This window comes from Passer montanus, unplaced genomic scaffold, assembly GCF_014805655.1.
Source record: "Passer montanus isolate IOZ18808 unplaced genomic scaffold, ASM1480565v1 scaffold98, whole genome shotgun sequence".
In the NCBI taxonomy this organism is placed as follows: domain Eukaryota; kingdom Metazoa; phylum Chordata; class Aves; order Passeriformes; family Passeridae; genus Passer; species Passer montanus.
The window spans coordinates 915,194-935,688 of record NW_024375256.1 but is presented as its reverse complement, the minus strand read 5'-3'; the positions used below and the strand labels follow the sequence as shown (position 1 = coordinate 935,688).

The following is a 20,495-nucleotide window of genomic DNA, read 5'->3' as shown; positions in this document are numbered from 1 at the left end:
CTTGGATGGAGGGAGAGAGCTCGGGGATCCCCGGAGAACCGGGGAGATTTAAAGCCTAGCTCGTGAAATAAATCGCAGCGCGCCAAATAAATCTCAGCGCCAGACATGGCGAGCGGGGGCGTGGCTCCCTACGCCCCGCCCTCCAGCGCTACCAATCGCAGCGGCGGCGCCTTGGCCGCCACCTCTCTGATTGGTGGCGGCGGAGGCGGGGGCGGGGCGGCCCCACCCCGTCCTCCCGCGCCCCCGAGCCTACCGCGGCGCGCCATGCGGGCGGGGGCGGGGCCGAAGGCCACGCCCTCCCGGGCAGGCCCCGCCCCTTACCCGGTGACCGGCGGCGGCGGCGGCGGCGGCATGGCCGTGTGGACCCGGGCTTGCAAAACGGGGCTGCTGGAGCTGCTCCTGCGGGAGCGCTGGGTCCGCGTCTCGGCGGAGCTGACCGGGGAGACGCTGAGCTTAACGGCGGAACCGGGAACCGGCGATCCGTCGGTGGTGAACGGCGTGGTGAACGGCAGCGCGGAGGCGGCGGCACCCGGCGGCGTGAGGAGGGTGCGGGTGGTGAAAGCGGAGGCGGGAGGGCTCGGGATCAGCATTAAGGGAGGTCGGGAGAATCGGATGCCGGTGCTGATCTCACGGATCTTCCCGGGACTGGCGGCGGAAAGGAGCGGAGCGCTCCGCTTAGGCGACGCCATCCTCGCTGTTAACGGCGTCGATCTCCGCGATGCCACCCACGATCAAGCTGTGCAGGCGCTGAAGAGAGCCGGGAGGGAGGTCATCCTCGAAGGTAACGCCTCAAGCCCTTCCTCTCGCCCCGGATCCCCGCTGCGGGCCCCTGTGCTGTCCCGTCCCCCGCCCTGGCGCTCCCCCGCCGTTACCGGCTCCCCCCACGCCTCCCTGCCGCTGTCACCGGGCTCCCGGGCCCCCCTTGGGTCCCTTTTCCGGGTGTGGGACGCCACTCCCCCACCCCACTCCTGGCGCGTTTGTGTGTCCCTCCAGTCCCCAAAGCCGGGGGGCCCAGGCACGGGGACAGGGACTGGGGTGTCCCCCGGGTCGGGCTGTTCCCTCTGGGGCACGCTGGGGACCCCTCCCAGCTGGGGACAAGGACAGGCTCTCCGCTGGCTGTGTTCCTCCAGGATGAACTTGGGGTCCCGGGGACAGACTCGGGGTCCCCCAGGATGGACTTGCTGTCCCCTGGCTGCGGCGTCCCCCTGAGCAGGTTGTCCCCTGTCCTTGGTGACAGTGCCCAGGCTGTCCCCGGGGAGGGCTGGTGCAGGGTCTGCCCGTCCCCGCGGGCTCAGCCTCCCCGCGGGCTCGGTGTCCCCGCGGCACAGCTGGCCCGGGACTGGCCTGACGGAGCCACCGGCTCCTGCCCGACCTGTTCCCGGCAGCCCGACAAGCTCGGGCAGGACCTGCCCAGCCCGGCAGCACGGGGCTGGTGCCGCGGGCACCGCGAGCCACGAGCCCTGTGCCGCGGGTCAGGGTGGGCTGTGGTGCCACACACACTGTCCTGGCGTCCCGGCACGTCCGTCTGTCCTGCCTGCGTGAGGCTGCTCCGTGGGCACGGTGCCCGCTGGGCACAGGGTACAGGACGGTGCTGCTGCTGTGCCACGCGCCCCTGGCACGCTCAGTGGCATGAGGGGGCACGGCTGGGCTCCCTGGTGAGAGCACAGCTGCTCGAGGTGCTTGGGCACGGCTGGGTGCCGCGGGGGCCGAGGTGGCAGTGGGGTCAGGCTCGGTGCTGTGGCTGCTGTTGGACACAGAGAGAGGCCCCGGGACCCGCGCCCGGCTCAGCGCGTCCTTCCTGCTGCTGCTGCTGCCCGTCTGATCCTGTCCCACAGCAGCTCAGCCCCGTGCTGTGTTTGTCCCTCGCTTCCGCCACGGGCACGGCGGCAGACGCCTTTCCTTTCCTTTCCTTTCCTTTCCTTTCCTTTCCTTTCCTTTCCTTTCCTTTCCTTTCCTTTCCTTTCCTTTCCTTTCCTTTCCTTTCCTTTCCTTTCCTTTCCTTTCCTTTCCTTTCCTTTCCTTTCCTTTCCTTTCCTTTCCTTTCCTTTCCTTTCCTTTCCTTTCCTTTCCTTTCCTTTCCTTTCCTTTCCTTTCCTTTCCTTTCCTTTCCTTTCCTTTCCTTTCCTTTCCTTTCCTTTCCTTTCCTTTCCTTTCCTTTCCTTTCCTTTCCTTTCCTTTCCTTTCCTTTCCTTTCCTTTCCTTTCCTTTCCTTTCCTTTCCTTTCCTTTCCTTTCCTTTCCTTTCCTTTCCTTTCCTTTCCTTTCCTTTCCTTTCCTTTCCTTTCCTTTCCTTTCCTTTCCTTTCCTTTCCTTTCCTTTCCTTTCCTTTCCTTTCCTTTCCTTTCCTTTCCCTTCCTTTCCTCTCCCCTCCTTTCCTTTCCCTTCCTTTTGCTTCCTTTGTCATTCTTTCCCTTTCCCTCCCTTTCCCTTTTTTATCTTCATTTCCCTTCCTTTCTCTTAGTTTCCCTTCCTTTCTCTTCATTTCCCTTTCCCTTTCTCTTTCCCTTCCTTTCCCCTCCATTCCCCCTGACTGTGCTGGCACGGCTGGTCCGGTGGCCGTGGTGGGACCATCCGGTGCTCAGCTGCTACCAGCGGGCCCTGGGGAGGAGCTGGTGGGGGACACTGGCCGTGCCACCCATGCCATCCAGCCCCGTCCCTCCTCACAGCCCTGGAGCTGTGACCACCCCGGCAGGTGCCAGAGCTTCTCCCAGGCTCTGTGCCAGTGGTGGAGGGGAAACCACCAGCCCTGCACTGGCATCTCGGTGTGGCTGGTCGCCCACCCTGGGGCTGGGTTTGGCCGCAGGGCCCACGCCAAGCGCCTCCCCGGGCACCCACGGGCCCCGGCTGCTGCCCTGGGGGAAGGGAGCCCTTCCGCCCCGCGGGGAGCTGCGGGCGCAGTGCGGCCGCGGGCACTGCCAGGGCACTGCCAGGGCACTGCCAGGGGAAAGGCGGTGGTGCTGCCTGCTGGGTGCAGGGGCTCGGCCCTGGTGTGGACTGGCAGGGCCGTGCAGCAGCCGCCTTCCTGCGGCGGGCAGGCGAGGGGCGCAGCGGCAGCTGGGCTTCCTCTGCGGCGAGCGCGTGGGTGGGGCGGCAGCGCCGTGCCGGGGTGCCGGTGCCTCTGCTGTGTGCTGGCCACCGCCTCGCCAGCAGCAGAAGGGGTGCTTGCAGCTGCCCCCACCCTGTGCTGGCACACGGTGCTCCGTGTCCTGCCTGCGCCGTGGATGCGTCCCGCTGGAAACTGGGAGCCAGTTCTGCTGCCCCCACCACGGGCAGACACAGTCCTGGGCATCCACCACGGGGCACCCACACTGCCCTGGCACAGCGCCCCGGCTCCAGTGCTGCTGCCTGCCCAGGTGGCCTCTGACCCTCCTGCCTCCATCGGGTCAGTGCCTGCACCGCAGGGTCGCAGCGCTCTGAGCTGCAGCCCCACGTGCTGAGCTCCCTGGCCGTGCTGGAGGCAGCTGCCCACATCTGGCAAACATCTGCCGAGCGGCCCCGCAGCGGGAGCTGCCGGCCGTGCTCTGCCCGCGGCGCTCCCGGCCCGGCCGGCCGCGGGATTAGGGGTGCGGGGACGGCGGTAATCCCGGGATCAGCGCGGCGGCAGCTAATATTAACTCGTGTGCTGCCCACAGCAAGGGCAAGCACCTCGTGGCTCAGCAGAGCCGGTGGGAAGGCGGGGGGCTGGTGTCTGCTGCCCGCTCCCCATCCTCGCTCCCCGTTCCCTCCCGGCAGCCCCGCGGTGAAGGATTGGCAGCGGCACAGCCTGGGCCCCACCACCAGTGTTGCTCCCGCTGCAGAGGGCCTGGCTGTGGCTCCAGGATCCTTTCACCACTGCCTTCCCAGTGCGGTGCAGCCCATTTGCTGTTTCGGCTGGGTTTTCCCTCTCGCTGCCCCATCTGTGTCCCCAGCGCGTCCCTCCCTTGGCCGTGGCTGAGAGCCGTGTCCGGGCGGGGGTCCAGGGCTGCTGTCAGCGGGGTGGTGCTGGGGTGGGACAGTCCGGGGGGAGCAGGAGCTGGAGCTGGTGCCTCCTTCCTTCCTTCCCGGCCTGGAGAGGCGTGTGGAGCCGGCATGTTTTGGCTGCACACCCTCCTCCTCCTCCTCCTCACCCTGCTGCCGTCGGGGCGTGAGCGGCAGTGCTGGAAACTTGGCGGGCACGGTCCTGGCTGCTCCGAGAGCGGCAGGCAGGATGGGACCAGGATGGGCTGCAGCCTGACCTCCCGCCCAGCACCATTGTCCTGTGGCGCCTTCCCTTTCCTACCCCCGCGCCGGCAGCGGGATGAGCTGCCAGCCCCGTCCTTCATTTGGGACATCCCTGACCCGGACAGGGTGGGACCCCCAGGACCCTCCGAGCCTTGGTGTGTGAGGTCACGTCACCCTATCAGATAAACCCTGGGGCCCAGGGCTGTGGTGGGGGGTGCAGGACCCTCCCCAGCCCTGACTGTCCCCACTCCCCACAGTGAAGTTCATGCGGGAGGTGACCCCCTACATCAAGAAGCCGTCGCTGGTGTCAGACCTGCCGTGGGAGGGGGCGGCCCCGCAGTCCCCCAGCCTGAGCGGCAGCGAGGACTCGGGGTCCCCCCAGCACCAGGGCCCCCGTGACCGCAAGGTGATCCCCCTCAAGATGTGCTTCGCTGCCCGGAACCTCAGCATGCCCGACCTGGAGAACAGGTGGGTGCCAGTGGGGAGATCCTGCTCCCCAAGAACCCCAGGACAGGACTGGGTCTGCCCAGTGGGAGGGACCCTGCACCCCATGGACACGCTGGGGGCTGCCCCTCGCTGAGGCCATGACCCCCTGCTTTGCCCATGGAGCTGCGGAAGGACACTGCAGAGGGTTTGGCCGGGGCCAGGGCTGTGCCATGTTCCCTCCCAGACCCCTGGCAGCCCCTCTGCCTTAGAACGAGGGCTGAAGGCCCTGGTGGGTGGAAATGCGCAGCGGAAGCCCCTGACCAGTGCAGCCAGTTTGCTGTGCTGGGCCCAGGCGGGGCTGACTCAGCGCTGCTGTCCCCCGGGCCCTGTCCCCGTGTGTCCCCCGCAGGCTGATCGAGCTGCACTCGCCGGACAGCCGGAACACGCTGGTGCTGCGGTGCCGGGACACGGCCACGGCCCACGCCTGGTTCAGCGCCCTGCACGCCAACATCACCGCGCTGCTGCCCCAGGTGCTGGCCGAGCTCAATGCCACGCTGGGCTCGGGCAGCCCCGCGGCCGGCGGCCGGGAGGTGAAGCACATCGCCTGGCTGGCCGAGCAGGTACGCACTGCTGGGGTGTGCCGGGGCGCTCCCAGGGACAGCAGTGCCAAGGGAATGTGCCAGGGATGGCACCGGGATGCAGCCAGAGAGCCCAGCCTGGGCTCTGGCTCTGCTGCTCTCCCATCCAGCTGTGCCCCAGTGATGGCAGCATTTCCCGTGCCCTCTGTCCCTTCTCCCACTGGGGTTTTCCATATGGAACCCTTCATCACACCCTCCCTACTCCATGAATTCCCCGCCTGAGAGCTGCAGCCAGCCCTGGCAGTGTGGTGGGCAGGACCCCTGGGGGCTGCTCCCAGCTTGGCTTCCCAGGATGGCAGTGCTGTGGGTGCTGCCTGGCAGTGATGAGCCACTGGCTTGGGGTCCGTCTGGCCGTGGGCTCAGGGGTTGGGTGCCCGGGCTGTGCCCTCACGGTGCCCTGGTGCCCTGCAGGCACGCCTGGACGGCGGGCGGCAGCAGTGGCGGCCGGTGCTGATGGCAGTGACAGAGAAGGACCTGCTGCTGTACGACGGGATGCCCTGGACCCGGGACGCCTGGGCCTCGCCCTGCCACAGCTACCCGCTGGTGGCCACCAGGTGAGCCGGGGCTGGGCCCCCTCGGGCCGTGGCTGTGCCTCAGGGAGGGATGAAGCACCAGGACGCCGATGGGGTGACGTGGTGGCACTGCCATCGCACCCTGACCCCGCCATCCGCTCCCCTCCAGGCTGGTGCACTCGGGCTCGGGGCGCCGCTCGCCCGCGCTGGGCTCGGAGCTGACGTTCGCCACGCGCACGGGCTCTCGCCAGGGCGTGGAGATGCACGTGTTCCGCGTGGAGACCCACCGCGACCTGTCGGCGTGGACGCGCGTCCTGGTGCAGGGCTGCCACGCCGCCGCCGAGCTGGTCCAGGAGGTGACCGTGGGTGAGTGCCGCGGGGCCGGGCTGCCGTGCCCGCCGGGGCCGCGGGCTGACGCCGCTGTGCCCGCAGGCTGCACGCTGGCCGGGCAGGAGGTGCAGCTCTCCATCCACTACGAGGGCGGGTTCACCATCTCGCGGGACGAGCCGGGCTCCAGCGTGCTCTTCCGCTACCCCTACGAGCGGCTGAAGATGTCCGCGGACGACGGCATCAGGACCCTCTACCTGGATTTCGGGGGCCCTGAGGGGGAGCTGGTGAGGAGGGGCCAGACAGGCTCACCCCCTGCTTCCTCCTGCTTTGCCCCGTCCCTGCAGCTGCCCGGGCTGGCTGGGTTTGGCCGGTCGGAGCCCCCAGCCCGCCATGCCCAGCGGGATGTGGCTGACCGCGCTCTCCGTCTCCCCCCAGGCGCTGGACCTGCACTCCTGCCCCAAGCCCATCGTCTTCGTGCTGCACACCTTCCTCTCGGCCAAAGTCACCCGCATGGGGCTGCTGGCATAGGTGCCCCAGCCCCCCCGCCCTGTCACCAGCCAGCCGGGGGTCACAGCGGGCCCCCCGACCTCTCCTGCCCCGTCGGTGCCTTGCTGGGGCCGGGCTCGCCGCCCTGATCCTGCCGGGAACGCGGCAGGGCGGCTGCGGGGGGAGCCCCCGTGCCCCACAGCAGCGCTGCCAGCCCCCGTGCCCGGGGGTCGGGGCGCACACACCAGCTGTGACCCCCGGGGCTGAAGCCATCGCTGATCTCACCGCCTGTGCCTTGGGGCGGGGCCAGCTCGGCCCCCCCGCCCGGGGGACCCCCGGTGCCCCCAGCCCACCTCCAGGGGTGTCCCCCTGCCTGGGGGCTCCCCCAGAGAGGGCACGCTGTCCCCACACGGGACAGGGCTGCGGGACCCCCCTGTGCTGCATGACAGGGTCTCCACGCCCTGCTCAGGGTGGGGGGACACATCTGTCTTAGCGGGGGCACCCAGGGGTGCACAGGGGGTGCTCTGGCCCAGGGTCCTGCTCCTGGGGCTCGGCCTCCTCCCTGCCCCCGGCAGTGCCCCCCAGCTCTCCCAAAGGCTGAACCAACGCCGTGTCCCTGCCCTGGCCGGGCTGCAGGGACCCCCCCGGGCTGTCCCTCCCCAGCCGCAGCCCCCTGCCCCTCCCGGGGGTCCCGGGGCAGGACACGTAGATTGATGCACTTTTCGCTTTTTGTACTTTCCCTCCCCTTGGGGCAGCTCCACACCCGGGGGCTGGGGGGCCACAGTGGGGTGGGCCTCCAGGGCTCCCCGTCCTGCCGGGACCCCAGACCCCCCAGCCAGACCCTGCACGGCTCTCTGCTCCTGGGGGGCTCTGGGGTCCTGTGGGTGCTGGCTCGGGGTGCTGCCCCCCCCTCCTTCTATTTTTGTATTCTTTGTAAATCGCTATTTATATCAGATTGCCTTTTCCAGGGGCTCCGGGTCTCATTTTGAGTCTGGTGAGGGGATGGGGGGTGGAATGAGGGTCCCAGGAAGGGGTGGGGGGATCCCCGGGGAGCTGGGGCGGGGTCTCTGTGGGCATTCCTGGGGGGGCTGGGGCAGCTTTTCCAGCAGGGGCAGCGGGGCCAGCGCAGCTGTGGGCAGGTGGGTGCAGCAGCGGGCACAGGTGTTTGGGGGTGTGTGTGCACGGGGAAATAACACGTGTGCAAACACCGGGCACACGGGGTGTGCACCCGGGCACGCACACACAGACACACGCGGACATGTAAATACACACACAGGCACACGTGAACATGTAAATACAGAGACACAAACACATGGGCAAACGCACACACAGACACATGTGAACATATAAATACACCCACAGGCACACGTGAACAGGCACAAACAGACACAAAAACATACCCGCAGACACACATGAACATGTAAACACACACAGACACACAAACACGTGGACAAGTGCACACACAGGCACATGTGAAGACTCATGACCATGAGTCATGAACAAGACTCATGAACACGTGAACATGTAAGTACTCAGACACACACTGTACACACAAACACACGTGAAGACTCATGAACACAAGCCCACGCAAAGCCATGTAAACACTCAAGAACACACACAGTCACACATAAAGACATGTAAACATATGTAAACACACACACACACATTTCTGTTCACGTGTTTTTGGGGAATTCGCGCGCACTCCGCTCCCCGGGGCGGAGCTATGCAAAACCACGCCCACAGAAATTATACAGTCTCGTTGTGGGCGTGCCCACGAGAGGCCACGCCCTCACACGCACATAAATAGAAGAGGGCGGAGCTTTAATAAGCCATGCCTATCGATGGGCGGGGCTCCCCGCGCTCCTCGGCGCGGCCGGCAGGGGGCGCGGGGCCGCGCGCAGGCGCAGTCGCTGCCGCCGCCGCCGCCGCCGTTCCGGGGCCGCGAGCCCCGGCGCTGGTGGGAGCGGGGTGGGCGCGGCGGAAGGGCCGCGGTGCGGGCCGGCCCCGGCGGCGGGGAGGCGCTCCGGCGGGCCCGGTGCTGACGGCGCTGCCCCCGCAGAAAGCCATCGACCTGGTCACCAAAGCCACCGAGGAGGACAGGGCCAAGAACTACGAGGAGGCGCTGCGGCTGTACCAGCACGCCGTGGAGTACTTCCTGCACGCCATCAAATGTGAGGGCGGCCGGGGGGCGCGGGGGGCCGGCGTGCGGGGCTGCGGGTGACGCTGCGCTCCCTGCAGATGAGGCTCACAGCGACAAGGCCAAGGAGAGCATCCGAGCCAAGTGCGTGCAGTACCTGGACCGCGCCGAGAAGCTGAAGGAGTACCTGCGGGGCAAGGACAGGCACGGCAAGAGGCCCGTCAGGGAGGCACAGAATGACAACAAGGGGTGCGTGGGGGACGGGGGGCGAGGCGTGCCCTGTCTGGCCGCGGAGCTGGCGGCACCCCCCTTGCCACAGCAGTGCCAGTCCCGCTCCTGAACCCTGTCCCTGTCCCCAGGAGTGACAGTGACAGCGAGGGAGAGAACCCTGAGAAGAAGAAGTTGCAGGAGCAGCTGATGGGTGAGAGAGGCTGTGATGGACCCTCTGGGGTTAGGAGGGATTCACTGACAGCCCTGTCAAGGGGTGGCTGTGGGGTGGGTTCCTGTGGACTGCTCACCCCAAACAGCTGCTGTGCTCAGGGGAGGCAGGACTGGGGCTGGCTCTCTCTGTTCTCTGTGCCCATCTCTGTGGGGCCATGTCAGCAGTCACACCCTCACAGGTGCCATCATGATGGAGAAGCCCAATGTGCGGTGGAGCGACGTGGCCGGGCTGGAGGGAGCCAAGGAAGCCCTGAAGGAGGCCGTGATCCTGCCCATCAAGTTCCCACACCTGTTCACAGGTGAGGCAGTGGTGGTGGGAAGGGGCTGTGCAGGAGGTGCACAGCCTCCTGGGAGGCTCTGTGGGTGATCCCAGCAGGGATCTGGGCAGGGATGGGCAGGCCTGACGCGGTCTCTGCCGCAGGGAAGCGCACGCCCTGGCGCGGGATCCTGCTCTTTGGCCCGCCTGGCACTGGCAAGTCCTACCTGGCCAAGGCCGTGGCCACCGAGGCCAACAACTCCACTTTCTTCTCCGTGTCGTCCTCTGACCTGACGTCGAAGTGGCTGGGGGAGAGTGAGAAGTAAGTTGGCAGTGGGGACATGGCCACAGCCTGGCTCCTGGTGCTCCGGCCAGCCAGGCTGGGGCAGGGGCCACCAGCACCAGGAACCCCAATAATGGGGCTGTTAAAGAATTGGGAGCTGGTGCCTTCAGAGAGGGAGTCTGAGCAAAGCAGTCCCTGGGCCTTTTCCCTCACAGCGTGTGCCCCCTCATCTTTTCAGACCTCTCAGTCCAACAGCGACTTGAAGCTGGGGTCTTCTAACTCTAATTTAACTGGATTCTGATTCCTTGTCTTAATTAACTGCTCTCATGCTTCATCTTGGGGCAGCTTTGGGGCCCTCCAGAGTTGCAGCTCTTACCTGAAAGTTTCCCATCTGTCCATGCTCAGAATTAATTTACAGCTCACTTACAGCGAGCTTTGAGGAGAGCCCACCCCTGCCAAGCTGTGAGCAAGTCATAATTGAAATTAACTCTACATTATTAATTTGTGATACTCTGTAATTAGACTTTAATCTCCAGCAGGGTCCCAGGGGGAGCACAGCCCCTTGAAGGGCTGCACAGCCCCTGGTGTGGCACTGGTGTGGCACTTGGTGCCAGTGTGGGATTCTCGGAATGGGAGGAACGTGGGGCTGCTGTGGTGCTGCTGAGGAGGGTCTCTGAGCCGGGACCCCATCCCCTGCTTTGTTCCCAGGCTGGTGAAGAACCTGTTTGAGCTGGCGAGGCAGCACAAGCCCTCCATCATCTTCATCGACGAGGTGGACTCGCTGTGCGGCTCCCGCAACGAGAACGAGAGCGAGGCGGCCCGGCGCATCAAGACCGAGTTCCTGGTGCAGATGCAGGGTGGGTGGGGGCCCGTGCCAGGGATGGGAGGCAGGCAGAACCCGGGCATTCACAGAACCCCTGGAGATTGTTCTGAGCCGTCTGCCTGCAGGTGTGGGAAACAGCAGCGACGGGATCCTGGTGCTGGGTGCCACCAACATCCCCTGGGTGCTGGACTCGGCCATCAGGAGAAGGTGAGCCCCACACGCAGCCCTCGTGGCAGCCCCAGCAGGGCTGGAACTGGGGCTCACCCCTCATCCCCAGGTTCGAGAAGAGGATCTACATCCCCTTGCCCGAGGAGGCGGCGCGGGCGCAGATGTTCCGGCTGCACCTGGGGAACACCCCGCACTCCCTGACGGACGCCAACATCCAGGAGCTGGCGCGCAAGACCGACGGCTACTCGGGGGCCGACATCAGCATCATCGTGCGGGACGCCCTGATGCAGCCCGTGCGCAAGGTGCAGTCCGCCACGCACTTCAAGAGGGTGAGTGGGGGCTGCCACGGCCCGGGGTGCTCCTGGGGAGGGGAGGGCACTGTGGCTGCTGTCCCCCCGGCCCGAGCTCCATGCCACACGCCACCGGCTCTGCGCAGGTCCGCGGCCCCTCCCGCACCACCCCCGGTGCTATCGTGGATGATCTCCTGACGCCGTGCTCGCCCGGTGACCCTGGGGCCAACGAGATGACCTGGATGGAGGTGCCCAGTGACAAGCTGATGGAGCCCGTTGTCTGCATGGTAAGTGTCCCCTCTGTGCCTTTGGCCTGGCCACTTCCCCGTTGGTTCTCCAGGCTGAGGGCCAGGCAGGGCTGTGGCTCCTGGGGGTGGACACTAACCCCCAGTCGATCCCCCTGCAGTCCTGAGCTCCCCCCAGAGGGGTGACAGGAAAGGGCCTTGGCTCTGCCAGGCAGCTCCCACCCGTGGTCAGTGCTGCTGCCATGGGGCAAAGGTGCCTCACTGCCACGGGGGTGCCCATCGCATGCCCTGGTCTGAGCCACGTGCCCGCCCATGTTGCAGTCAGACATGCTGCGCTCGCTGGCCACCACCCGCCCCACCGTCAATGCCGAGGATCTCCTCAAGGTGAAGAAGTTCACGGAGGACTTTGGACAGGAAGGTTGAGGGGGGCGTGGGGGCTGTGGGGCTGGGGCAGCTGCAGGCCCTGCTGCGCCCCCCTCCCCGGCCGTGCCAAACCGACTCTGTTCGCTCCCTCCTGCCCCACTGCACCGCGGGGACACGGCCCGGGGGGGTCACACTACGGGGGGTGGGTCTGAGCATGGCCTGGGCGGCCGGGTCTCTCCCTGGCTGCACTCCACTCTTCTTCCTGCTCTTTTTTTATTTTTTAACTTAATGCTGCTTTGGGTTCTGTCTTGTTTATATGAAAATAAAAACAATCTGAGTGCTTCAGCTGGTGCCCAGCCACGCCCCAAGGCTCTGCCCGCACCAGGGGGCTCAGCCCAGCCCCACCTCCTGTCCCCCAAAATGCAATGACCCAGAGCCAAGGCCTCTGCCTGTCCAAGGCGGTGGGGGTTCCTCACACTCCAGCCATCCCAGACAGGGATTTGTGCCTGCAGGGGGCTGCTTGGCTGGAGCAGCCACCAGCTGGTGGCACCCACCTCCCCACCCCCCATGCCCCCCTGTGCAGTCCCTGGGTTCCCCTCAGCCTCGCTGCCCCCCACCCCATCCCAGTGCCCCCTGTGCTGTGCCCACGAGCCCCAAACAAGCCCCAGAGGGAAGGATCCCCCTTTGCCCCTCCCCTGCACAGCAGGTTGTTCCTAGACCCACAAGGAATTCCCAGTGCCCAGGGCAGCGTGGGCAGGAGCCCGCTGCCTCCCTGTGCACAGCCGTGGGCAGGAAGGGCCGGAGCCAGGCTGAGGCCACAGGTCTGTATTGCTGCAATAAAGCTGAGGGGAAGCCCCAGAGAAGAAAGAACGCTGGTTTCTTCCCCGGGCTCAGTCCAGCAGCTCCATCCAGCCCACGTTGGTGAAGGTGCGGGGGTCCATGCGGTCGATGTAGAGGATCCCATCCAGGTGGTCCATCTCGTGCTGGATGATCCGCGCGGCCCAGCCCGACGCCTCCCAGCTCACCGGCACCCCCAGCTCGTCCACACCTGCGCCCGGGGCAGCGGTGGGTTGGGATTAGGGGAAAAAAGGGGAACCCGAATGAGAGTGGGAGGAGCTGTGAGAGAATAGGGTGACTGTGAGCTTGGGAGACCTGCGTGTGGTGAGATCTGTGAGTGGTGGGATCCGTGAGAGAACAGGGACGCCATCAGAGAATTAGGAGAGTGGGGGAACCGGGAGAGAGTGCGGAACCCGTGTAAGAGAAGGGGCCCGTGTGAGGGAGGGGCGGGTGCAGGGTCCCACCCGGTCCGTACCGGAGACATGGACGGCCCAGTGCCGCGGGACGTAGGCGGAGAAGCCGTGGATGCTGGCGCAGCCCTCGGGGCCGGTGACGAGGCGGGTGTCGAGGACGCGGAGGGCGGGGTTGACGAGGACGCGGAGCGGGAAGGGCTCGATGCGGTGCGCCTGGCGCAGCGCCGCCGGGTACCGGGCGCAGCGGGCGGGCGGCAGCTCGGCGGCGAACACCCTCAGCGGCACGCCGAGCTGCGGAGCGCTCAGCCCCAGGCACGGCCGCTCCCGCAGCCCGGCCGCCAGCGCCGCCGCCAGCCGCCGCAGCTCGGGGCCGCCCAGCTCCCGCCGGTGCCGCGGGCGGGCCCCGCCGCAGCCCGCCTAGCCCGTGGCCACCGGGGCTCCCGGCGGCGCGGCCTCCCCGCAGGGGCTCTCCGGGGGCTCGGTGGGCACGGCTGCGTCTTCCCCGTCCGGGTCCGGGGCGGTCTCCGGGGACGGCTGCTCCTCGCCCGGTGTTGGCGGGAGGAGGAAAGCCAGCGGCTCCCTGAGAGCGGCCACGTCGATGCGGCCCAGGCGGCCGAAACGCTGCAGCTGCGTGGGGGGCACACCTTGGGGATGGGGAGAGAGGGGTCAGGGCAACGAGACCCCACGGAGGGGCAAGCGCAGGACAGGGCACACTCAGTACCACCCACGGGTGGGTGTCCCCTCCCTGCAACGACAACCAAAGCCTGAGCTCTCACCCAGTGCCTGCGCAATCTGTGCTGGAGGGAACAGCACCTGGAGGCAGCGGTTCAGGTAGGGCAGCAGGTCCTCCAGGAAGGCTGTGCAAAACTGGGTGAAGAGCTCCTGCTCCCGCCCGCTGAAAGCCGCCTCCTCAGCACGGTGGAAGGCCAGGATGGTTTTGGTCACCTGGGGGGAGAGAGAGGCAGAGAGGTCACCTGATGACAGCCACGTGCCAGGGGGGTAAGGAGGCCAAGGGCACCTGGCTTGCACCAGCAGCAGTGTGGCCACAGGCCCAGGGCAGCGCCCATCTTCCTGTGCTGGGCATTGATGATGCCACACCTGGAATCCTGGGGTCAGTTCTGGACACTCCCAGATACACACTGGGGCTGGAGTGTGTCCAGGGAAGGGAACTGGAGAAGGAGCTGAAGCACAAGGAGCAGCTGGGGGGGCTTACCATGGAGAAAAGGAGGCTTGAGAGGGACCTTCTCACCCTCCACTGCTCCCTGACAGGAGGGGCAGCCGGGGTGGGGCTGGGATCTGCTCCCAAAGAACAAGGGATAGGACAAGAAGAAACAGCCTCAAGTTGTACCACACGAAGTTTAAGATGGATATAAGGAAAATTTCTCCAGGGAAAGAGGTGTGCAGCCCTGGCAGAGGGCAGTGGTGGAGTCCCCATCCCCAGGGAGATTTACCAGCTGTGTGGATGTGGCACTTGAGGACACGGGTTAGGGGGGACTTTGGCAGTGCAGGGGGAGTGGTTGGACTGGATGATCTCAGGAGCTTTCCCAACCCACTCAGAACAAACCCAGCTCGTGCTCTCCCAGGACAAGTGCCAGCTCCATGCCCCGGACTCACCTCACCAAGGGCCCTGTCCAGGCAGGTGGTGACGTCCTGAGCCAGGGCGATGGGGCAGCAGAGCCGCAGGTCATTGAAGGCAACGAGCAGCCCGTTGAGGAAGCAGGCGAGGGGTGGGAAGTCCAGCAGCACCATGGGGGGCTGCAGCGTCCCAGGCTGGGCCGTGGGCACCGGCACCCCTGCGCCGCCCCCCAGCACGGCCGGAGCCGAGATCAGCGTGTAGCAATTCATCTCCTCCCGGAACTTCTCCACCGTCTCCTCCACCGCCTTCCCGAAGGCGTCGGCAGCCACGCGCTGGAAGAGGGGGGCCAGCTGCCCGCGGAAATCCACGCCCACCCTGCTGAAGGACAGCCCGAAGTACATGCACTGCCCCAGCAGCGAGTCCAGCCGGCCGCCCACGCCGCGCTCCAGGTCGCGCCGCAGCGTGCGCAGGAACTCGGAGACCTTCTGCAGCACCCAGCTGTGGAAGATGGCCCCCTCGCCCGGCGCCTCGCCCGGCGCCAGCGGCTCCTCGTCGGAGAAGATGGCGCGGTACTGCGTGACGACGTCGAAGAGGTGCACGCGGCAGGCCTCGACGGTCTTGGTGAGGTGCACGTAGGGGTCGTGGTCGGGGATGGAGGCCAGCGTGGCGCGCAGCCAGGCGTCCCGCGCCTGCAGGAACTTGACGCGCAGCTCGGCCTCGGTGAGCACGTCCATGCGGCGCAGGAAGCCGATGACGCGCAGGCAGGCGGGCAGCGGGATGTTGGTGCGCAGCTGCTGGATCAGCTGGTTCAGCATCAGCTGCGCCGACTGCCGCACCTCCTCCACGATGCCCTGGGGAGCAGGGGGCCCTCAGCCAGCTGCACGGGGCAGGGGCAGCCCGGGGGTCTGCTGGAGCACAGGGGGGACAGCACGGGGCTCACTACCTGGATGACGGGGATGCTGCTGTGCTTCCTCTCCAGCCGGCGCACGTAGGCCGTGAGCTCCAGCGCCTCCTCGTAGTAGCCGTTACGGACGCAGGTGTCCATGAGCTGCGGGATCTCCAGGATCTCCAGGATCTCCGTGTGCCGGTTCAGGGTCAGGCTGTTCATGCGCCGGCTGCAGGCGATGGCCTCGGCATCGCGCATGAAGGTGCTGCGGGCCGGCACGGCATCAGCAGAGCGCTCCCTCCCACCCACCGGCCGCTCCCAGCGCTGCCTCCCGCCCAGTCCCAGCCGGCCCGCCCCGCAGCGGGCTCCGCACCCCTCGTTCCCCATCCCCGGCCCTTCCTCCCCGTTTCCACCCGCGCCTCGCCCGCTGCCCGTCCCGCACCGGCAGGCGTCCTGCAGCGCGGGCAGCCGCTCCAGCAGGCTGCCCAGGCGGCTCTCGATGCCGCCGAAGCCGCGGCCGGCGCGGCCGGTGCACTCGGCGGAGCGGATGAAGGCGCGGTAGTGCTCGAAGGCCAGGCGGCGCGTCTCGGCGTGGCGGGCCGCGCAGCCAGGCCAGCAGCCGCGCCTCCTCCGCCGCCGCCGCCATCGCCGCGGCCGCCGCGTCACCTCCGGGCCGGCCGGTTCCGGGTCCGGGACTTCCGCTACCGCCAGTTCCGGTCCGCTCACTTCCGGCCCCGGCGGCCCGCGTGCGCGGCGCGGGAGATGCGGCCGCTCACGGAGGCGGAGACGCGGGCGGTGTTCGAGAAGCTCGGGAAATAGTAAGGGACCGGCACCGGGGGGAGCGGGCACGGGGACAGGACGGGGACCGGCCGGGATGGGCACCGGGAATCGGGCGGGACCGGGCACGGCGGCAGGAGGGGCGGGCCGCGCTCACGGCTGTGTCCCTGCAGCATCGGGGAGAACATCCAGCTGCTGGTGGACCGGCCCGATGGCACCTACTGCTTCCGGCTGCACCGGGACCGCGTGTACTACCTGAGGTGAGCGCCGCGCGGGCGGGGCCGGGCGGGCCTGGCGCCCCCGGCCGTGCCCAGCACTGCCCTGCTCCCGCAGTGAGAACCTGCTGAAGCTGGCGGCCAGCGTGCCCCGCGACAGCCTGGTGGCCCCGGGCACCTGCTTCGGCAAGTTCACCAAGTCCCAGAAGTTCCGGCTCAGCGTCACGGCCCTGGATTTCCTGGCGCCCTACGCCAAGGTGGGTGACGGCCCCGAGCGGCCCCTCAGAGCCCCGCGCCCCCTCACAGCCCTGAGCGGCCTCTCAGAGCCCTGCGGCGCCTCAGAGTCTGGCCCCTCACAGCTCCCCTGCCCCTCACAGCCCCGAGCGTCCCCTCACACACCCACAGCCCTGAGCGGCCCCTCAGAGCCCCACTGTTCTTCACAGCCCCCTGGCCCCTCAGAGCCCCCTAGCCCCTTAGAGCCCCTCAGAACCCTTCACAGCCCCTCAGAGCCTCTTACAGCCCCACCACCCCTCACAGCCCTGTGCATCCCCTCACACACCCACAGCCCTGAGCAGCCCCTCAGAGCCCCACTGCTCCTCACAGCCCCCTGCCCCCTGTCAGCCCTGTGGTCCCTCAGAGCCCCCTAGCCCTTTACAGCCCCTCAGAACCCTTCACAGCCCCACGCTTCTCACAGACCCCTGGCCCCTCACAGCCCTGCCCCTCACAGCCCTGTGCATCCCCTCACACACCCACAGCCCTGAGCAGCCCCTCAGAGCCCCACTGCTCCTCACAGCCCCCTGCCCCCTGTCAGCCCTGTGGTCCCTCAGAGCCCCCCAGCCCCTCAGAACCCCTCACAGCCCCACCGCTTCTCACAGCCCCCCAGCCCCTCACAGCCCCGCTCCTCTCCCGCAGTACAAGGTGTGGGTGAAGCCGGGCTCGGAGCAGTCCTTCCTCTACGGGAACCACGTGCTGAAGTCGGGGCTGGGCCGCATCACGGAGAACACGGCGCAGTACCAGGGTGTGGTGGTGTACTCCATGGCCGACGTGCCGCTGGTGAGCGCCTGGCCCCGCCAGCCCCACGGGGGGGATAGGGGTTGGGCGACCCTCCCTCACCTCCCCTTCGCCCCCAGGGCTTCGGCGTGGCTGCCAAGTCCACGCAGGAGTGCCGGAAGGTCGACCCCTTGGCCATCGTGGTGTTCCACCAGGCTGATGTCGGGGAGTACGTGCGGAACGAGGACACGCTGACATAAGGGAGCCTCGGGCACCCCGGGGACCCTCTGCTCTGTGAGTGCTCCGGGCTGGAATGGACTTGGTCCTGCACTGGGGGTGCGGGAGGCCCACCCAGAGTGGGAGGGAAATGTGGGGAGCTGCCAGCACAGAGCCCCCAAAGCCCTCAGGGGGCTGCTGCCAGCGCAGGAGGAGGGGCCCTGGCCCCAGCCCTGTCACATAAAGCCTGATCCTTTTTTTAGTGCCTGTTGTCTGGTGTGGGGGTTTGGGGGAATCAATCTTTGCTGTTCCTGTGGGGAATGTGACACACTGGGGTGTGTCTGGGGGCACTGATGAGGTTGGGGGAGCCTCAGAGCATGAGGATGAGCTTCAGGGGAGGGAGTGCTCAGCAGCTTTTAGTCTCACAGAGGCAGGATGGCTTTAGCAGGCACCAGTCGCTCCCCGGACTCTGCTGGGGGCTCCTTTATTGGGAGTCTGGTAGAAAAGGCCCATTAAGACACTAACAGTGGGCAGGGATGTGACAAACCCACACAGCACACAGGTGACAGTGTGGCCTCTGACTTTTCCTGGGGCGATGCCAGGGCTAAAGCTGAGGCAGGAGCAGGGAGAACTCTCCAACCTCCTCCTGGAAGCAGAATCCAGCCTTTGCTCCAGCTCTGTGGTGGGACAGAGTGGCAGCCAGGTGAGCTGGCTCTGCAGGGGGGTCCCTGCCCTGCTCTAGCACTTCTGGCTGCCCGAGGTTTGCGCGTGGAAGAGGCGCTTGAGGAAGCAGAGCTGCAGCACCCCGGAGAGGACAATGACACAGCTCTGGGCCATGGACCACCAGTTGATGTAGTTGTAGTTGGACTCCAGGAGGAAGAAATCAGCCCCTTTCCTCATCCGGGCAAAGTTGTAGAAGCGCCACATGTGGAAGGTGTGGATCTGCAGCCTCTGGATGCTCATCTGCAGGAGAGGCAGAGCCATGCTCAGGGCTGCACTCAGCTGCAGCTCAGCCCTGTTCAGTGTCCTGGGCAGGACGTGCCCATCCCTGCTCTCCTATGGCCCCCCCGACCCTCACCCCAATTGCATCCAGGGTGTCGTTCAGCTCCTTCCTCTCTGCTGGCTGCTTGTGCTCCATGCTGAAGTCATCGTAGTACACACCAAAGTTGAGATACACCTGCATTAAGCCAAAGTGGTTTTGCTGGTTGTCCAGGCAGAGCTGGTAGAAACCTGCAGAGGGAAGGGGTTGTTGGTTCCTGGTGGAAAGGCCCCAGGCAGGCACGTCCCGAGTGCCCTCATCCTGCCCCCGCAGGAGCAATCAGAGCTCTGGGAAGCCCTGGCTGGGCAGGCTCAGCTGCTGCAGGGGCTGGGGCTCACCTGTGTCCTTGGTGGGGAAGTTGATCTGTCCCCGCACGTCCTGGGACTCTCCAAGCTGGAAGCCATTGGGGTCTCTCGCTGTGACCAGGATGTTCCTGTTGTTGCCAATCCCCGTGGCCCGCTGGACCTGGAGGCAGGGAACACCCCAGGGCAATCTGTGGGTCACTGATGTGTGAATTTGTGGGTCACTGTCGTGCTGGGGATGGAGCTGTGCCAAGCACAGAGCCGGGGCAAAGCTGCCACTGCCAGGCACAGCTCTGCCCTGGCTCTCCTTCAGGCAGCCCAGTGTAAACAGGAGATGAAAGGGCTGGAGTTTCCCTGTGGGAAGGGCACAGCTCAGGGACACGCTGTGCCAGGGCCTTCGGCCGTGCCACAGCCTCTGGCCAGGCAGTGAAGGGCAGAGCTCCCAGCACCCCTTCATGGGCTTAAACCAGGTAGTTTAAAAAATGCATGGGATTGATGACAGATAGGGATTAGATTGGTTATTTTAGGAAGGTATTCTTCCCTGTGGGAGTGGGGAAGAATATCCCAGTGGAGAACTGGGCACAGGGTGCCCAGAGCAGCTGTGACTGCCCCATCCCTGCAATTGTCAACCCTCAGGCTGGGCAGGGCTTGGAGCAGTCTAGGAGAGTGGAAGGTGTCCCTGCCCAGGGCAGGGGATGGAAGGAAATGAGCTTTCAGATCCCTCCAAGCCAAAGAATTCCATGATATACCTTAAGAAAGGCACAGTCCCCGAGGTGCCATGTGCCACAGGACCAGCACAGGGGGTGTCCAGCCCAGCCTTTCCCTGGCTGTGTCAGCGACGTCCCAGGACACGTCCCCAGCACTCACCTCGTAGCTGAAGAAGAAGTTGCCTCCCTGGTGTGAGAACTGCCAGAAGCACTCCACGCTGCCCGCGGGGATGACGATGGCGAAGTCGTAGCGGTCGGCGCCGCGGAACAGCGGCTCCTGGCTGGAGCCGCTCAGGGGCTCTGTCCTGGGGCAGCCAGCGGGGCCCAGCAGAGCCAGCAGCAGCAGCAGCAGCATCCTCCTGCTCCCCGGGGCTGCAGCCCTCGCTCCCCACGCCGGGCAGGGCAGGGCAGGGCACAGGTGATCAATCATTAACCGCTCCGCTGTGCCCGCGGCTCAAGGTGATCTGAGCAGAGCTGCAGCTCGGACACCTGCACTGCCAGGGCAAGAGCCTGCCCTGGAGAAGGCAGGAGCAGCTCCTGCCAGCCTGGCACCACCAAGGGGCATTGCCTCCCACTGGCCAGCAGTGGCCCTCATCTCTGACCTGGTGCTCCTGCTGCCCAGGGCTCTCCAGGGAAGGGATTTACAGGAGGGGTGGAAAGTGCATGGCCACAGCCAGGGGACAAGGGACACGCAGTGCAGCACCTGCAGCTGAAGGACAGAGCGGGAAGCAGCTGTTCTAGACAAGACTTCTCCCAGCCCTGGCTTGCTGGACAGCAGCCAAGAGAAACTTGGAAACTAAATTTAATTGTATCACCCCTGACCTAATCCAGAGACTCCTGTTTCCCGGGTCACAGCTCCAGGGCAGTGCTGCTCCCGACCCAGCACCCCCCGAGGGGAAGGGAAAGCCCCACATTCCTGGGGCAGTCCATGCCCCTCTGC

General features: G+C 66.3%; 6 protein-coding genes across 6 annotated transcripts; 3 read left to right on the top strand and 3 right to left on the bottom strand.

The window, feature by feature from the left end:
- The first annotated feature begins 312 nt into the window (after nt 1–312).
- SNTB2 (syntrophin beta 2) lies at nt 313–7,066 on the top strand. Its single transcript, XM_039696564.1, has 7 exons — nt 313–781; nt 4,457–4,667; nt 5,035–5,245; nt 5,675–5,817; nt 5,945–6,141; nt 6,208–6,389; nt 6,541–7,066. The coding sequence occupies exons 1-7, from the start codon at nt 352–354 to the stop codon at nt 6,631–6,633; spliced, it is 1,467 nt and encodes a 488-aa protein (XP_039552498.1). The 5' UTR covers nt 313–351; the 3' UTR covers nt 6,634–7,066.
- Nucleotides 7,067–8,422: 1,356 nt separating this feature from the next.
- VPS4A (vacuolar protein sorting 4 homolog A) lies at nt 8,423–11,942 on the top strand. Its single transcript, XM_039696497.1, has 10 exons — nt 8,423–8,762; nt 8,830–8,977; nt 9,088–9,149; nt 9,349–9,468; nt 9,591–9,747; nt 10,417–10,565; nt 10,657–10,738; nt 10,809–11,028; nt 11,136–11,276; nt 11,556–11,942. Exons 1-10 carry the CDS (start codon nt 8,423–8,425, stop codon nt 11,655–11,657), a joined length of 1,521 nt encoding a protein of 506 aa, XP_039552431.1. The 3' UTR covers nt 11,658–11,942.
- Nucleotides 11,943–12,407: 465 nt separating this feature from the next.
- PDF (peptide deformylase, mitochondrial) lies at nt 12,408–13,258 on the bottom strand (the record flags this gene model as incomplete). Its single annotated transcript, XM_039696496.1, has 2 exons — nt 12,408–12,645; nt 12,910–13,258. Coding segments are annotated over 2 exons (507 nt in total), but the record flags the coding sequence as incomplete, so codon positions are not given.
- COG8 (component of oligomeric golgi complex 8) lies at nt 13,220–15,915 on the bottom strand (the record flags this gene model as incomplete). Its single annotated transcript, XM_039696495.1, has 5 exons — nt 13,220–13,491; nt 13,624–13,792; nt 14,462–15,274; nt 15,367–15,574; nt 15,752–15,915. Coding segments are annotated over 5 exons (1,581 nt in total), but the record flags the coding sequence as incomplete, so codon positions are not given.
- Nucleotides 15,916–15,979: 64 nt separating this feature from the next.
- Nucleotides 15,980–17,765, top strand: NIP7 (nucleolar pre-rRNA processing protein NIP7). The gene is made up of 5 exons (XM_039696449.1): nt 15,980–16,127; nt 16,260–16,346; nt 16,420–16,558; nt 17,214–17,354; nt 17,432–17,765. Exons 1-5 carry the CDS (start codon nt 16,072–16,074, stop codon nt 17,549–17,551), a joined length of 543 nt encoding a protein of 180 aa, XP_039552383.1. The 5' UTR covers nt 15,980–16,071; the 3' UTR covers nt 17,552–17,765.
- A 120-nt stretch (nt 17,766–17,885) lies between these two features.
- TMED6 (transmembrane p24 trafficking protein 6) lies at nt 17,886–20,447 on the bottom strand. Its single transcript, XM_039696448.1, has 4 exons — nt 19,716–20,447; nt 18,885–19,011; nt 18,586–18,737; nt 17,886–18,470 (listed from the first exon to the last, which is right to left on the bottom strand). Exons 1-4 carry the CDS (start codon nt 19,983–19,985, stop codon nt 18,246–18,248), a joined length of 774 nt encoding a protein of 257 aa, XP_039552382.1. The 5' UTR covers nt 19,986–20,447; the 3' UTR covers nt 17,886–18,245.
- Between the last annotated feature and the right edge of the window lie 48 nt (nt 20,448–20,495).

Bases quoted from the DNA above. Each gene is read 5' to 3' on its own strand.
- NIP7 (XM_039696449.1), top strand. From the start codon at position 16,072: ATGCGGCCGCTCACGGAGGCGGAGACGCGGGCGGTGTTCGAGAAGCTC. The intron at 16,128-16,259 runs GTAAGGGACCGG...GTGTCCCTGCAG, and splicing joins TTCGAGAAGCTCGGGAAATA to CATCGGGGAGAACATCCAGC. The intron at 17,355-17,431 runs GTGAGCGCCTGG...CTTCGCCCCCAG, and splicing joins CCATGGCCGACGTGCCGCTG to GGCTTCGGCGTGGCTGCCAA.
- VPS4A (XM_039696497.1), top strand. From the start codon at position 8,423: ATGCCTATCGATGGGCGGGGCTCCCCGCGCTCCTCGGCGCGGCCGGCA. The intron at 9,748-10,416 runs GTAAGTTGGCAG...CTTTGTTCCCAG, and splicing joins TGGCTGGGGGAGAGTGAGAA to GCTGGTGAAGAACCTGTTTG. The intron at 10,566-10,656 runs GTGGGTGGGGGC...GTCTGCCTGCAG, and splicing joins GTTCCTGGTGCAGATGCAGG to GTGTGGGAAACAGCAGCGAC.
- SNTB2 (XM_039696564.1), top strand. From the start codon at position 352: ATGGCCGTGTGGACCCGGGCTTGCAAAACGGGGCTGCTGGAGCTGCTC. The intron at 5,246-5,674 runs GTACGCACTGCT...GGTGCCCTGCAG, and splicing joins TCGCCTGGCTGGCCGAGCAG to GCACGCCTGGACGGCGGGCG. The intron at 6,390-6,540 runs GTGAGGAGGGGC...GTCTCCCCCCAG, and splicing joins GGGGCCCTGAGGGGGAGCTG to GCGCTGGACCTGCACTCCTG.
- TMED6 (XM_039696448.1), bottom strand. From the start codon at position 19,985: ATGATTGATCACCTGTGCCCTGCCCTGCCCTGCCCGGCGTGGGGAGCG. The intron at 19,012-19,715 runs GTGAGTGCTGGG...CCCTGCCTCCAG, and splicing joins ACTTCTTCTTCAGCTACGAG to GTCCAGCGGGCCACGGGGAT. The intron at 18,738-18,884 runs GTGAGCCCCAGC...TTCCCTCTGCAG, and splicing joins CTTCCCCACCAAGGACACAG to GTTTCTACCAGCTCTGCCTG.